Source organism: Tauraco erythrolophus, chromosome 1 (genome assembly GCF_009769465.1).
Source record: "Tauraco erythrolophus isolate bTauEry1 chromosome 1, bTauEry1.pri, whole genome shotgun sequence".
Lineage (NCBI taxonomy): Eukaryota > Metazoa > Chordata > Aves > Musophagiformes > Musophagidae > Tauraco > Tauraco erythrolophus.
The window spans coordinates 24,174,178-24,188,655 of NC_141465.1; the positions used below are offsets into that span (position 1 = coordinate 24,174,178).

At 41.2% G+C, this 14,478-nt stretch overlaps 1 protein-coding gene across 4 annotated transcripts in view; it reads left to right on the forward strand.

Annotated features, from left to right (window-relative positions):
- USP25 (ubiquitin specific peptidase 25) overlaps positions 1-14,478 on the forward strand; it is a 66,283-nt gene that overhangs the window by 20,330 nt on the left and 31,475 nt on the right. For all 4 annotated transcript variants that reach the window (XM_086631413.1, XM_086631422.1, XM_086631430.1 and 1 more), the window contains exons 3-7: positions 202-288; positions 9,648-9,785; positions 10,671-10,747; positions 11,481-11,554; positions 12,986-13,134. In XM_086631413.1, the coding sequence (XP_086487539.1) occupies positions 9,669-9,785; positions 10,671-10,747; positions 11,481-11,554; positions 12,986-13,134 (417 nt within the window). In that variant the 5' untranslated portion in view covers positions 202-288; positions 9,648-9,668. The remainder of the gene's footprint in view (positions 1-201; positions 289-9,647; positions 9,786-10,670; positions 10,748-11,480; positions 11,555-12,985; positions 13,135-14,478) is intronic.

Below are 14,478 nucleotides of genomic sequence, written 5' to 3' on the forward strand. Positions count from 1 at the left end.
TTTTCTTGGCAAAAATAATTGTCTTCTGGTGAAAATATGTTTAGCAAAGTTAAGTAAAATAATATACCTTCTGAAATGAAACCTTAGCATTGCATATGTTTAACACTTCATTTATTTCACTAAGACATATCTGGAAGAATTTTGTATTGTTTGTAGAAGTGCTTAAACGTTTGTTTTTGGGTTTTTTTTTTTTCTTTTCAGTCATTATTTAACCTGCTGGAGTTTCGAAGACTAGTTTTGAATTTCAATCCTCCTGCAAATGCTCAAGACTTGCCTCGAAACCAAAAGGTAAAATTAGCAGTTCGCTTCCCCTGGTGGCTCATAAGGGCATTGCTCTCTTGTGATTGAATTCCGCCCCGCTCTCTAACTCAAATGAGCACGGATTTTATAGATGCCAATTACCATTTCTCTGAGCTTCCTATTATGGATCTTATATAAAATACATTAGCCTCACAGTACGGGACAGTGTGTTGAGAGAGGCAGAGCTTGCTCGGCGTGCTGCTGCTTAGACCAGGTTCAGTGAAAGGGCTTTGCTGATGGAGTTGTAGCAGCACTCTTGCTCGTGGGTGAGCATTTCTGACGTGAACATAACATATTTTGTTCTGGTTGCCTCACTCTGTGCAGCTACAGGCATGCTTTTTGATTACGTGCGTGTTTTTGATCTGTGTAGCTTTGCTGGCAGCATTGTTAGTGTTGGCCTGGCCACTTAATTGTTGTTTTTTTTGAGGGGATGTTTGTTACTTGTAACTCACGATCTGAGAGTAAGCTTTTGTTTATTAGCTTGTCTCTTCTGGCCTTCTCATGAGGTGATTTTTAAGCATAAATTTTCCCATGTTTATTCTGGTACTCATATGGGATTGGGGAGATGGGGGCCTTGGCTCTGGTTTCTTGTGACCTCAGACTAGCAAGGGGGAACGGTTGTGGACTGAGGGCAAAACAGACCAATTTTTCTTCCTTCATGGATGCCCTGTGAAGAGAGATACATGAAGGCATCTTGACTTCTATGTTATGAAATAAAAAGGAAGAAATAGGAAGAGGAAGTGGCTATATGAATCGTGAAGGCACTCGATGCCCTGATTTTTAACAAGGGCTTACAGAGCAGTAAGTTTTTGCATATCCAGAAATCAGACTATTGCCTTTTGCCCCTTTCCTTTGGACTTTAAAGAGAGGGAGTGTGTTGTCAGCCTGTTCTTAGTTGTTTGGCATTTCAGGCTTGACTGGAGTGTTCACTAGCAAAAGTAAGAGCTGCAATTAAAAAAAGCAAAAAAGAAAAGACATAGAGACGATAATGTCTCTATTCGAAACCTCTTGGTATGTACCATGAAAGGGAAATTGAATGTTCAGTCAGAACTGTATAATTTCTCCCCTGCCTACCCCCTGCCCTGTTCAAAGGGCAAGGTGCCACTTGTGGGTTTTTTTTAGATTTTTTTTTTTTTAGGAAAAAATGTTTGCATTAGGTCATGAGATGGTGTGCAAATACAATGTGGGTAGTACTGGAAATATGTCACAAGAGGGTGACGGGACAGTGTATTTTAGTAAGAAAGGCAAGATATAGTTGTGTTTTACCAAAGAGTTATACTGAAATGTTTGGGGTTTTTCTTTATTTTTAGATTTTCTTTCTGCCTGGTATTTCGTTATTTGTCATATAATTTGTTTTAGTAATATCCTACAGTACTTGGAGTTCTTTACCTTCATTTTTCAGGGTGTAAAAAGCAGATGGCATCTAAGAGGTGGTATGAAATAGATAATAACAAGCTGTTGTCTTTGAAAAATGTCTTGCTCAAGCACTGACACTAGCAGCTGAATGCCTTTAGCAATTCCAAAGTGTTATTTCTTAGAAATTCTGACCATGACAGACAATATTAAGGCTGTGTGAAATGGTGTAACACCAGGCAAGTATAGGGATTTGTGCAGAAACCTTGCTTCTGCAAGCCTGCTAGTAAGAATCTCTGGCAGTAGTTTGTATCATCTTCTTTTTTAACTTAAATTCCAGAATGAAATAACATTATTAATTGATGTACTCGTCTGTTTTATCTACAGCTAAAAAAGGATTGTCTTAGTGTTGAAATATGTTTTGGTGAGAATTTAGGAACAGAGATTGTTTCGCCAGTTGGAACTTAGACAAACAGAAGAAATAAGCATGCATGCTCCCAGATACAGTACTTTTATTTTTTTTTCAAGGTGAAAGCAAACAGAGGTAAATTGATTTAAAGTTGTAATATAGGTTACCAACTGACAAAAAAAAAAAAGCCCTGGAGTTTACTTTCATCTGCTTATTTGTGTTAAAACTATCTCGACTTAATTTTGTTTTGGTTTTTATTTTTAACCTAGTGTTAAGTATTGTATGTGACTGACATTCTCTAGGATCAAATTTCCTTACTAATAAAGACCAAGTTTTAATAATGCCAGATTTTGTAGACTTTGGTGTACGTCCTGTTGTTCTTCCAGTTGGTGGAAAGTGGAGTTTAATGCTAGGGTCATAACAATCTCTTGATTGATTGTTTTCAATCACAACATGTGGTTGTACTTCAGGGAATATTGCATATTGGGGTGATTTTGTTCTTTCCTATCAATATATTGAATCCAAATGCTATTAATAGTTTGATATGTAAAAAATCCAGAAATCATTAGTATAAATTTTGACTTAAAAAAAACCCCTGAAACAAACAGCAACTTCACCCTCTTTGCCTCAGCTAATTGGGCTTTGTTTTTCTGGATTTTAAACTTGGGCATACACTTAAAATCTCCAATCTGTTTTTGTTCATTTTCATTTCAAATTTATATCTTTTCCTTGATGTGTTCCTCAGCTTCCTTCTGTAGAATAAATATGGTTCTCTGTAGTTACTGCAGCTTCTTTGCTCTCCCAGGTCTCTTACCTCTTGCTGTCGTGTGAACAGATCTGTTTTGCTGTATGCAGTGAGGCCAGCTAAATATTTGGCCTCGATGATATCTTCAGGAAACGTTTTATTAGCAGAGGAAGTGAGTTACTGTGCTACAGGTTAGCACATCCTTCCCCCTGTTTCAGTGTTACCGTTATGCCTGTGTCCTGACATACTGATTGACAATAACAAATGTTCACTATGTATTAAACATGTGGATTGCTTTAGAAGAGTTTCTTAATCATAAATTGTTCCAACATCAGTATATTAAGACATTATTTATGCAGGCATGACAGGTGATTATCTAGATAATGTGTTAGATTATGAACTTTCCTTACAATTTGTATTCCAAAATTGATTTTAGTCTTTTTTTGTGTTGGTGCACCTACAGTACGCTTTAAAATTGCAAGCCATATGCTGTGATCACTTTATTAGTTCTTTTGTTTTAATCTGCAAGTCCTTTGTGGAACTGTGTGCTTTGTCTAGGGGACTGAGTGGCTCACGTTCTTCTGAAGATTTTAGGCTTTATTTAGTCAGAATCACTGTTTGTTGTGGTATTGCCCACATAATCTGATCAAGGATCATGCCTAATGCATTAAATTGAGCTTTCTCAAAAAAAACAACAAGGATTTTTCTATTTTCAATGAGCTTTTATAGGCTTTACAGAGATACTTGTTCTGAGTAGCCAGTTGCTCAACCTAAAGCTATAAGTATGCTTAAAACTCAGCCAAATTAGTAGTGTAAATTTGGGCAAGTAATGCAATAATACTCACTGTCTATGTACTTCAGATTTAACAAAAGGAAGGTGAGATCTAGAGTATTCTGTGATCAATCACCTATATTATGCGTATGAATTATCACTGGAAGCATTTTTATCAAGTATATCTATATCTAAAACTTGGTACTCTTCATTTTTAATAGATCACTTTATGAAAACAGCAAGAAAAAAAAATCACTTTCACAATTTATTTCCCGGTATTGTTGTTAGAAAATGCTTTAAATGTGTAAATGGGAGACTGATTTTATTTTTAAATTATAATGATTTAATGCTGAATTAGGGTGGCATTTGATGATGTCTTCAACCTTTTCTGTGAATGTTGTTTATAATTGGCAGGTGTTTTGCAAGGTGGACTAGAAGAGCAAGTAAAACTTGGGAATTTATGTGACTAGAAGTAGTTTTTAGGTATTATGCAGTAACATATTCCAATTCACCATGCACAGTTTTTAAAGCTTAAATAAAACAGACTTTATGTACAAAAAGCTTTATGCATACTGGATTGACATAGGAGTGACTGAACAAGTCTGCTGTTTGATGAGCATGTGAAATAGTTTGTCCTCAAGTAATTCCAGTTTGACCAGCATCTGACATCTGTGTTGCCTTTGAATGATACTTTTTTTTTCTAAAAACAAGTGGATATTACATGGGTTTAATTTCACAAGTATTTGTGAACTGCCTACTCAGCAGTATGAGTGATATTCAATCTCTGCAGCATGTTTAATCTATGGTTTAATCTATGGTGTGATGAATTTGTGTTTCAGTTTACTTGCTTTTCATTATATGGGCAAGTAGTAGTATTCTTTCCTGGAAACCAGAGAAAGAACTCCATATTCGCTATGAACTATAGCTAAAAAAATATATAGAAAGGAAAACAGGCTATTTCTCTTACATCTGTCAAGAAAAACAATAATGATTTTGTGTACACATTTATTAATTTAGTCTTCAGTAAAAAATAAGCTTAAAATGATACTAGGCAATGTGTGAGCTGACAAAAAATTCTGCTAGAGGTGTAGAGGAATACTAATTTCAATAAAATCATTGCATATTGTTGCAATGTATTACTTGAGGCTTTGTTAGTCTTGGGAACAACAGTTCTGTCTTAAATGCAATACAGCTTGTCCACTTGTCCATTCAGCCCCATTTAATTCAAAAAGCCACACCTAGATGTGGTTTCAAGGAGCTTTCAGTTTCTGAAATGTAATTTTCTTGCCAGAGAACTACATTATTTTGTAAAACTGACAAGTAGAAGACATGCAACACTATCTTGGTAGTACTACAAGTAAGCTTATATATTATTATGGTAATTGTCTGGATATACACTTAGTTCATTGATAACACTTCTGTAAAGTAGATTTGGAATCGAAGGATACAGGCTTGTTAGGAAGGACAGGCAGGGAAAATGATGAGGTGGTGTCGCCCTCTATGTCAAAGACCAACTGGAGTGCATGCAGCTCCAGCTCGGGATGGATGAGGAGCTGACAGAGAGCTAATGAGTCAAGATTAAAAAGAGGGCACGGACAGGTGATGTTATAGTGAAGGTCTGCTATAGGCCACTTGACCAGGAAGACCAAGCAGATGAGGCCCTCTATAGACAGATAGGAGCAGACTCACGTTCACAAGGTCTGGTTCTCATGGGGGACTTCAGCCACTCTCATATCTGTGGGAGGGGTAACACAGCAGAGCAGAAGCAATCCAGGATGTTCTTGGAATGCCATGATGATAACTTCCTTCTCCAAATGATAGAAGAACTAATGAAGAGAGGTGCTATGCTGGACCTTGTTCTCACCAACAAGGGGGGGCTAGTGGGGAATGCAAAGCTCAAGGGCAGCCTTGGCTGCAGTGACCATTAAATGGTGGAGTTCAAGATGCTTAGGGAGACAAGGAGGGTGCACAGCAAGCTCACTACCTTGAACTGCAGGAGAGCAGACTTTGGCCTCTTCAGGGATCTGCTTGGTAGAGTATGATGGGATAAAGCCCTGGACAGAAGTGGGGCCCAAGAGAGCTGGCTAATATTCAAGGATCACCTTCTCCAAGCTCAGGAGCAGTGCATCCCAACAAAGAGGAAGTCAGGCAGGAACACCAGGAGGCCTGCATGGATGAACAAGGAGCTCCTGGACCAACTCAAACACAAAAAGGAAGCCTACACAAGGTGGAAGCAAGGACGGGTAGTTTGGGAAGAATACAGAGAAAATTGTCTAAGCAACCAGGGATCAGGTTAGGAAAGCTAAAGCCCTGATAGAATTAAATCTGGCCAGGGACATCAAGGGCAACAAGAAAAACTTCTGTAGGTACATTGGTGATAAAAGGAGGACTAGGGAAAATGTGGACCCTCTCCAGAAGGAAACGGGAGACCTAGTTACCCAGAATATGGAGAAGGCTGAGGTACTCAATGACTTTTTTGCCTCAGTCTTCACTGGCAAGAGCTCCAGCCACACAGCCCAAGTCACAGAAGGCAAAGGCAGGGACTGGGAGAATTAAGAACTGCCCACTGTAGGAGAAGATCAGGTTCGAGACCATCTAAAGAACCTGAAGGTGCACAAGTCCATGGGACCTGATGAGATGCATCCACGGTTCCTGAGGGAAATGGTGGATGAAGTTACTAAGCCGCTATCTGTCATATTTGAGAAGTCATGGCAGTCTGGTGCCAGTCAGTCAAACCTCTGTGCCTGGCAAGATCATGGAGCAGATGATCCTGGAAACTATGCTAAGGCACATGGGAAGAAAAGGAGGTGATTGGTGACAGTCAGCATGGCTTCACTAAGGACAAATTGTGCCTGACAAACTTGGTGGCCTTCTACAATGGGGTTACAGCGTTGGTGGATAAGGGAAGAGCAACTGACATCATCTGCTTGGACTTGTCCAAAGCATTTGACACTGTCCCACACGACATCCTTGTCTCTAAGTTGGGTTGATGGATGGACCACTCGGTGGATAACGCATTGGCTAGAAGGTTGCACTCAGAGAACTGCAGTCAATGGCTCGATGTCCAAGTGGAGACCAGTGATGACTGGTGTTCTTCAGGGGTTGCTATTGGGACTGGCAATTTTTAGCATCTCTGTCAGCAACATGAACAATGGGATTGAGTGCGCCATCAGCAAGGTTGCTGGTGACACCAAGTTGTGTGCTATGATCAACATACTGGAGAGAAGGGATGCCGTCTGGAGGGACCTTGACAGGCTGGAGAGGTGGGCCCATGCCAACCTTGTGAAATTCAACAAGGGCAGGTGCAAGGTCTTGCACATGAGTCAGGGAAATGGTAAGCACAAGCACCGGCTTGGCAGAGAATGGATTGAAAGCAGCCCTGAGAAGAAGGACTTGGGAGTGTTGGTTGAGAAGCTCAACAATAGCTGACCATGTGCTCTTGTAGCCCAGAAAGCCAACTGTATCCTGGGCTGCATCCAAAGAAGCATGACCAGTAGGTTGAGGGATGTGATTCTCTCGCTCTTTTCTGCTCTGATGAGACCCCACCTGGAATACTGCTTTCAGCTTTGGGGCCCCCAACATAAAAAGGACATGGAGCTGTTGGAGCAAATCCAGAGGAGGGCCACAAAAATGATCCAAGGGCTGGAGCACCTCTCCTGTGAAGGCAGACTGAGAGAGTTGGGGTTGGTCAGCCTGAAGAAGAAAAGGCTCCAGGGAAACCTTCTATCAGCTTTCCAGTACTTAAACGGGGCCTATAAGAAAGCTGGAGAGGGACTTTTTACTGGGTTGTTTAGTGATGGGACAAGAGGCAATGGCTTTAAATTGAAAAAGGGTAGCTTTTGAGTAGATCTAAGGAAGAAATTCTTCACTCTGAGGGTGGTGAGGCACTGGAACAGGTTGTTCAGAGAAGTTGTGAGTGCCCCTGTCGTGGTTTTAGGCCGATCCAGCAACTAAAACTCACACAGTCTCTCCTTCTCCAGTAAAGTGGAGAGGAGAAAAATATAATAAAGGGACTGAGGGTTGAGACAAGAACAGAGGGAGCACCCACCAACCATGGTCCTGGGCAAAACAGACTGGGCTTTCTTAAAGCAAAACAGTTTATTGATGGTTACTTAAAAGGACAAAGGGAAACAAAACCGGTTACTTGAGAGGATAAAAAGAAACAAAGCCAGAACTTAAAAACCGACACCTTCCCCCCCACCTTTTTCTTTTCCTCCTGGCTCTACCTCCTCCCCGCAGCGGCTCAGGGAGCAGGGACTGGAGGAGTGCAGGTCAGTTCATTCCGTGCTGTTACTGCTGCTTCTTTCTTAAAGGAGGAGGAGTCCTTACACCCTTTTCCCCTGCTCCAGTGGATCCCCTACCCACGAGGAAAAATCCACAAACTTCCCCAGCGTGAGTCCAGCCCACTGGAAACAATCCTTCCCCGCAGATTGCTCCGGTGTGGGCTATACCACAGTCTCGGGTACTTAGGGAGCTGTAGCCACTGGCTCCGGCGTGGGTCGTCACGCAGACTCCAGATGCCTCTCTGCATTGTCGTGCACCCCAACACGACCGTCCTCAGGCTCAGGCATCTCCTCTCCACGGGCTCCGAGTGGGTCTCTACTCCACCCAGGCCGTCCTGGTTGCAGGGGGGCCGCCTGCTATCTCACCATCAGCCGCAGGGGAAACTCAGCTCCGGCACACCTCCTCCCGCTCCATCCTCACTGACCTGGTGTCAATGCGGCTGTTCCTCTCAGATCTCGGTCCTCTCCAGGTGAACTCAGCCCAGTGGGCACCCCGGGAGTGGGGCGCTCCCCGAGTTCCCCAGCCAGCTCTGGTGCTGCCATCCTTAGTGGGCGGTGCCAGCCCAACGCAGGCAGCTGCCCGGCCGGGAGCCAGGGAGCGGGGGCAGTGCCCTCCTCCCTTCTCTCCTCGTTCCTGGGCAAAGCACCTTTTCTGGTTCCTTTGTCCTGACTTAAATAGGGCAATTCACAGAGGCGCTGATTGGCTCAACCCCGAGGGGGATGGCAGTCTGATCTGGTGGCCAGAACTAAGTCTAACCCGGTTCCAAAACCAGGGAGGTCACAGTGAGCAAAACCCCTCTCCTGCCACCAGAACCCCCACTCCCCCACACATCAAACCATGACAACCCCATCCCTAGAAGTGTTCGAGGCCAGGTTGGATGAGGCTTTGAGTAACCTGAGGCCACAACAACCCCCTGCAGCGTTACAGGCTTAGGGAAGCGTGGCTGGAAAGCTGCACAGCAGAGAAGGACCTGGGGGTGCTGATCGACAGCCGATTGAACATGAGCCAGCAGTGTGCCCAAGCAGCCAAGAAAGCCAATGGAATCCTGGCATGTATCGGAAACAGTGTGGCCAGCAGGAGCAGGGAAGTGATTTTCTGCCTATACTCAGCACTGGTGAGGCCACATCTTGAGTACCGTGTCCAGTTTTGGGCCCCTCACTTCAAGAAGGACGTTGAGGTGCTGGAGCGGGTTCAGAGAAGAGCAACGAAACTAGTGAAGAGTTTAGAGAACTTGTCCTATGAGGAGCAGCTGAGGGAGCTGGGACTGTTTAGTCTGGAGAAGAGGAGGCTTGGGGGGACCTTATCGCTCTCTACAATTACCTGAAAGGAAGTTGTAGGGAGATGGTGGTCGGTGTCTTCTCCCACGTTATGAATGACAGGACGAGAGGGAATGGCCTCAAGTTGCGCCAGGGGAAATTTAGGTTAGATATCAGGAAGAATTTCTTTACAGAGAGGGTTGTGAAGTATTGGAACAGGCTGCCCAGGGAGGTGGTGGAGTCCCCATCCCTGGAGGTGTTTAAAAACTGTGTGGATTTGGTGCTGAGCAACATGGTTTAGGGGCCCTCATAGTGCAGGGTGAATGTTTGGACTCCATGATCCTGAAGGTCTCTTTCAACTAGATGATTCTATGATCTAGAGGAAAGTGTCCCTGCCCATGGCAGTGGGGTTGGAACTTAGATGATCTTTAAGGTCTCTTCCAACCCAAACCATTCTATGATTATATTATATGATTTTATGATTGGGTTTTTTTTGGTTAAATATATTTAATTCTTCTTCAAATGCAGGAACATAGGAATCTGCCTTTCATGCGTGAATTGAGGTACCTGTTTGCACTTCTAGTTGGTTCAAAGAGAAAATATGTCGACCCATCAAGAGCGGTTGAAATCCTTAAAGATGCTTTTAAATCAAATGATTCCCAACAGGTATTTTCTGTGTATTTTCATTCAAGCTTATACATGTTTTCATATGGTATCTGGCAGTAGGAAATACTTAAACTGGACAATAAAAATTCAAAATGTCCATAGAGAAGAAACTTCTAATTATCACAGGCTTTGAGCTTTTTCTCTAATATTATGTGATTTCTATTTACTTTTGTTAAAAAAAAAAAAAAATCCAGACAGCATGACTATTTTATTCAGTAGACTTCTATTCAGTAGACTTTTCTCCTATTTTAGAAACTAATAGTTCCACATTCTTGCTTTTAGGGGTTAGTTTTGCTTCTGTGGATTTTGAAAGAGCTTTATTCTTCTGATCTAACAGTACCTCCTGGGCTGGTACAGTCCTAGTCTACTGTTTGTCTGTGTAGATATTGGATTTTAGGGACCTCATATTCATATTGAGGATTTTTGCCTAAATCACAGTGTGTATATTTTGCTTTTCTGAGAAACACTTTGTTTCTTCCAATGCTATATTGTTCCCACATGAGATTATATGGCTAAGGTGTTTAATTACAACAGCATGCTGAATTTAGTGCTCGATGAAAGTAATATCAGTCACTACTTGTTAGATACCAAATGGTTTGAACAATGGGATTCTTAGGGTGCCTTTGGACTAGCATGGTATGAAAGCTGAGCCCAAGTAATAAGGATCATAGGACAATGCAATGACTGAGGAACACCAGAGCCGTAGTGTGCTCTGAGCCACACATGAAAAAAACAGTCATGGCTTAGTCTTAGACATAGTGTGGTGGGTTGTTTTCTTGGAGCTCTTGTGGAGGGGAGGACTGCTGTACTGATCTTGTAAGGTGATGCTTCATTGTATTCCCATCATATGGGAACATATACTGATCATTTTATGTTTTTCAACAGCAAGATGTTAGTGAATTTACTCACAAATTATTAGATTGGCTAGAAGATGCCTTCCAAATTAAAGCTGAAGAAGAGAGGTAAGATTTATTTATTTTTTTTTTTTCCTTCCTAGCTCTGTATATTGAACATTTTGACGAGAAAAAGCAAAACAACCAAAAATCCACTTCTCACTGTATGGCTGAAAAAGATCCGACTCTGTAGCTTGGTTTAGTTCAAGTTTGTTTTTTCTATACGAGATGATACCTTTGATTTTCCATTAATTGTCTTTTTTCACCTTCTGATTTCATATTAGAAATCTTGCTGACTGAAGTCCGAAGTATATAAAGAGTAGAGATGTTTTGTACATAATCAATTAGGCATTTTTTATTCGATTGCAGTTTTGCTTTTCAACCCTGTATTTTAAATACTTCAAAACCTTGCTCCTGTTTCTCCTCTTCAGAAGTAAATATCATTTGTATAAGTGAATATCTGTAAACTGTATTTTGAATACATAGTTGCTTCTAGAGTGTTGCAGGAAATAGTTTTTAAAAGGGTTTTGAACAATTTAACCACTCATGAATTGAATCTGATTTACGTAACTTTTCCTGGAATGAAGCACTTCTGAAACTTAATTTTCAGAATATACTTATTATTGGGAAGTATGTGAATCATTGTTATTGTCATTAGAGGAAAGTACAAAACTAAATGAACAGTAGCTGAGTAAAATAGGTAGCATTTCCATAATGATTTCAGAATAATCTGCTCATAGTTTTACAAAAGTTCGGAGCTTCGTGATTAATTTTTTTACACTAACACGCCTTCTATTTTCAGGGATGGAGAGAAACCAAAGAACCCAATGGTGGAGTTGTTTTATGGACGATTTCTAGCAGTTGGTGTACTTGAAGGTATGCACCTGAATTTACTTGCGCTTCTGCGCTCCTGTCTGTTCAGTGCTTGTCGAAGTACACAGGTGAGTGATGCAGTTGTAGCGTTTTAGCTACTTCTGCAGAAGAATGCTTGGAGAATACGCATTCAGTCTGTGACAAAAGGTTTGTCCTGAGAATATGAGGCTGAAGGTAAATGTAGTGAGCCACAGTGGCCCAGAAGGACTGTTTTGATAACTTTCACAAGCTGAGTGTATGTGCTTAAGTGAAGTAGAAGTTAGGATGAGATGCTGAGCAAAAATGCTTGCAAGAAATTATTATCAGGGCACTAGTCTCTTGCACTCCCTCTGCTTTGTTTAATGCCATTTAAAATTTCAATTGTTGCATTTCTTTCTGCACAATTTCTGTTAACTCACCCTCTTAAAAGTACAGTCAGTTGAAAACAAGTCAGTAGAAACCTGCTGAAGGGCAGTGTCAGAGAGTACTGAGGAGGAAGAGACTGTACAACAAGCTTCCCTTCATCTTATCTGCATATAATTAGTAGATCTGCAGGACTGCAGTGTTCTCTATTTCCAGGAGGCCAGCAGTTGTGGAGGTATTTTTCATGTTGGTGATTCTGTCCCTCATCCCAAGAGTGAATAACTCCTGAGATGCATTTCAATGAAGCAGCTATAATCTTTCAAGTGGCTTCTAGGTTGTTCCTCAGTCTGGAACAGTGTATCTAAGGATTTGTTGTCAGATTTCAAAACCTTTCTGGATATTTCTTGCTACTAGCTAACATTCTTGCTCCTTTGCGTTCAGCTTCTTTCATGTCTTACATTCTCATCTTAACTGAGGAGATGAGTAAAAACCAAACCAATGTAAAGAAAACTGGCAGATGTAAGAAGACTTGTTACTGACTTTAGGATTAAATAAATTGAAATTGTAGATTGAAATCTCGTCACCCGTATTTCTTCTCATGTTTGAGCTTACATCTTTATACACTCTTACCAAATTAAGAGCTTGTTTTCAGGACAGAAATCATGAATGTTCTCTTTTGTGGTTTATTTTTGCAAAATGTACTTATACAAAGGGCTGTTTCATACCAACAATTCCACTGACTTTGCTGATACAGTGTAGGGTTGTATTACTGAACTGCTATTTGCAGGAGGAAGACTTTGATTTGTATTTGTAAAACTTCCTGCATATCTGTAAGGCCAAGTCGTTTTGAGTTTTGTTATTACCAGTAGATGAAAAACAATATAAAAAATGGGCTGAAGAGGAAAGTACAGTAATTTTCAATGTTACATTCAAGTGACTTTTTTAGAGTAACTTGTTTTCCTACATGTGATTGAGTAATTGAATAAGAAAATGTGGGTATTGTTCTGTAGGCTAGGTCAGGTGACCTATTTTTTTTAAAAATAAATAAATGCTTGTTCCTAAAACCTTAACTATTTAATTTCTTATGTGAAGGTAAAAAATTTGAAAACACAGAAATGTTTGGCCAGTATCCGCTCCAGGTTAATGGCTTTAAAGATCTGCATGAGTGCCTAGAAGCTGCAATGATTGAAGGGGAAATTGAATCTCTCCATTCAGAAAACTCTGCCAAGTCTGGTCAGGAGGTGAGTTAAGTGCTCCTGTGGGCTTCTCTTAGGCTGTTGCTATAGTGCTCTCTATTTTTCATTGGAGTTCATGGTTGTTTTCTGTCACCTGCTGCTGTGCAGGTTCTGATGTCTGGAGTAACTGGATTGTTGATTTGGGGGGTTTGTATCTTTTTGGAGTATCCAGAGTATCATCTTTTTGTATTTTTAATAAGATACGAAGTTCATGCTTATTAAAAGCTGGCACAGTTAAGTGCTTACAGTGATTTGGCATGGGCTGGTTCCCACCTGTTGCTGATACTTGATCTCCAGGGAGGTCATGGGTATAATGTCCTGTGGTAGTTGACCATTGCTCCGACTGACTTGCTGCCCTGTGCCATGCTGTAAACAGCAACTGTCAACTGTGCATTTGACCGTTGCTTCAGAGCGTTGTTGTTATTCCTCTCTACCTCTGTCTTGTAATTCCTCAGCACCCTAGCCACCTTCCCCTCTCTCCTTTTTCCTGACGTTTCCCAGTGTCCTCCTCTTTTCCCCCTATGGTGGGCATCCCTCCTGCTCTTTGGTCGCGGTGGTGGAGAGACAATACTTGCTCTGTGGGCAGCTGTTCCTCCCAGCAGAGCTCTTGCTAGAGCAGGAGGCTGCCAAATGTCAGAGCATGCTGGAAGCACAGGTGGAGGGATTCAGATGGAGCCCCACTAAGAAGTGTGTGGTGTTGAGATGAGATGACAAGTGAGGTTTCTTGTGCAGAAGTCAGACAGATTAGGGAAAAAAGATATTTGGACCAATGGTGGTTGTAGAACTGAGAGGGTGTACTCTGAAATGTCCCCTCTTATTGCTGGCATGTAAGTATATGCCCAGTATTTTTTCTCTGGCAGAGCCCTCTCTAATAACCTGTGGGTTATTGATGTGGAAGTACGGGAATCCCCATTGCCTGTAAAGGCTGAGCTACTTTCTCTTTACAGAGTTATTCATATTTCATCACAGCTGTTTTAAAGATATGAAGTCTTAGGAGGTTTCTGTTACTTAAGTAAAATGTTCAGACATAGTTTCCTCCTTGATGTGAATCTTTTGCAGTAATGAAATTTTGCTTCCTTTAGTCATATCAACATACACACAGGGTTTAATTACTAAGCCTAGTGACACACACTGAAGTAATTTTCCAGTCTGAAGTTCTATTTCCAATTTTGTATTATTAAAAAATGTCTTATAGCGTCCCTTTTGCAGTCTCTTTTTCTGGTCAGCTATTGTTGCTCAAATACTGAGGAACCAAATCAGATGTTAACAATCATTTTCAAGTGTATTTACGCATCTTCCTGGATGTGGTGTTCTTTCACAGGACGTTTCTATTATTTTTTTTTTTTTTTA